Genomic DNA, 1,830 nt, shown 5'->3' on the forward strand with positions numbered 1-1,830 from the left:
TTCTTATGAAGAGTAATCAGTGATCTTTGCCATCCCTTTAGAGTTTTTGAATTTATATATATAAACCTACTCTATTCAATGAAATGTTGCCTTTGGCCTAAGACACCACATAAAATGTGTCCTATTGAAAGCATTAATGAGCTAAACTTACTATGTAATACAGAGGTGATGGTAAAGAATAGCTTTCTTTTATTAACAAGAGATTATCTGACTAGATTTGCTCCAGAGACTCTTTTGTAAGTGCAGTGTTGTCTGAGAACTATGAAGATTCATGACTTGATAGGTAAGAAACTGAGCTAAGAACTGGTACAGTAAAATTCTTTTCATTGGCAGACTTTGACACCAAAGGCTAGTTGCTTAATTTTCAGTGGCCCTGATTTATTTAGCTATATGTCACTTGGTTGAGTTGTATCTCCACTGGAACTTGGAGAGAAATGTTAGTAATGATAAAGGGAATTGTAATGTTTATGTCCTTGAACTGGCATTGGTAGCAATGATACTGAATTATCTGCTAAAAGTATTGTCATTATGTTGGAATCTTATGACTCTCTAAACTAAAATTGCTCTGCTAGGGGAAGAGAATACATCTATAAAGTCTCAAAGTGGTTTGTTTGACCTCTTCCCAACTTAAAAAAAATAATTCAAAGGGATGTATTACTGTTGTTGCTTGATTCAAAGGGATGTATTACTGTTGTTGCTTGAATAAAGACCCAAGCAAAAGCAAGATTTTTCCACACACTATATCCATTTGAGCCAATAGTTAAGATTTAGGTAAATGAAACAAACTAAACTTACTCTAAGTTACTGATTTCTTGGGCATGTTTTTCCTAGATCTTTGCTAGAAATTTAAAGGCCACTGAGATACAGATAGGACAAAAAAAAAGTATAAATGTCATTCTACTCTGCTGTTGACTTTAAAAATTTTGGAAAATAAGTTGTATGTTTATAATCAAAACATTCTCCATCCTTCTGTTTTAAAAATTTAATGACTGCAATCTTTATTATCATTTTCATTTCTGTTTTAAAGTGTTTCTTGAATCTGCTTTTATAACTTCATGATGTTATATAGAGTTAGCAAATGTGTCTATATCTTTTCAGAACTGCTAAGGTGGCATCTGGCCAGGAAAAACATCTTCTCTTTGAGGTACAACCTGGGTCTGATTCCTCTGCCTTTTGGAAAGTGGTTGTACGTGTGGTCTGTACCAAGGTGAGAATGATAGAGACTTCTGAGTCGGAACTTTAAATCTTTCTGGTGGTTAGAATTATACTTAGTAGTTTAATATGTCATAGTAGAATAATTATAGTTTGAAGCTACTACTGCTTCCAGATTAGCTGTTTGCATCACAATGTTTATAAAAAATTGCCAGATAATAGATTTTTACCTCAAAGAAGGTGCCAGTAAATTCTTGTCCTTACCTTTTACCTCTTTTGAATTTTAGCCAACTATAAAATTCTAAGCTATTTAACTCTAAGTTGACTTTTAAAATTAAAGTTCTATTAGATGATCATTTCTTTTAAGAACACTAGATTTCATTTGGAATTCCATCAGAAAGTTTTATTTTGAAATTTTTTTTAGTAATTTTTACTTTTAGAATGGATTTTTCACTACCAGTGCAATTTCTTCATATTTAAATTTTAGATAATTCAATATATAAATCATGCTAAAAATCTAACTCCTAAAATCATAGAGTACTGGAAAGCTTTATCCACCAATGGATGCATTAAAATAAGTGGTTCTTGGCCCTCCCTGGTGGCGCAGCGGGTTAAAGCACAGCACTGAGAAGCTAAAGCCACTTCAGCATGAGTTCGATTTCTGCCTGCCCCGGAGGT

General features: G+C 33.0%; 1 protein-coding gene across 1 annotated transcript in view; it reads left to right on the top strand.

Annotated features, from left to right (window-relative positions):
* RNF141 (ring finger protein 141) overlaps positions 1-1,830 on the top strand; it is a 25,072-nt gene that overhangs the window by 9,101 nt on the left and 14,141 nt on the right. Inside the window, exon 3 of the mRNA XM_004683049.2 lies at positions 1,099-1,207. Coding sequence (XP_004683106.1) covers positions 1,099-1,207 — 109 coding nt within the window. The remainder of the gene's footprint in view (positions 1-1,098; positions 1,208-1,830) is intronic.

Source organism: Condylura cristata, unplaced genomic scaffold (genome assembly GCF_000260355.1).
Source record: "Condylura cristata isolate star-nosed mole 26May11 unplaced genomic scaffold, ConCri1.0 scaffold00015, whole genome shotgun sequence".
NCBI lineage: Eukaryota > Metazoa > Chordata > Mammalia > Eulipotyphla > Talpidae > Condylura > Condylura cristata.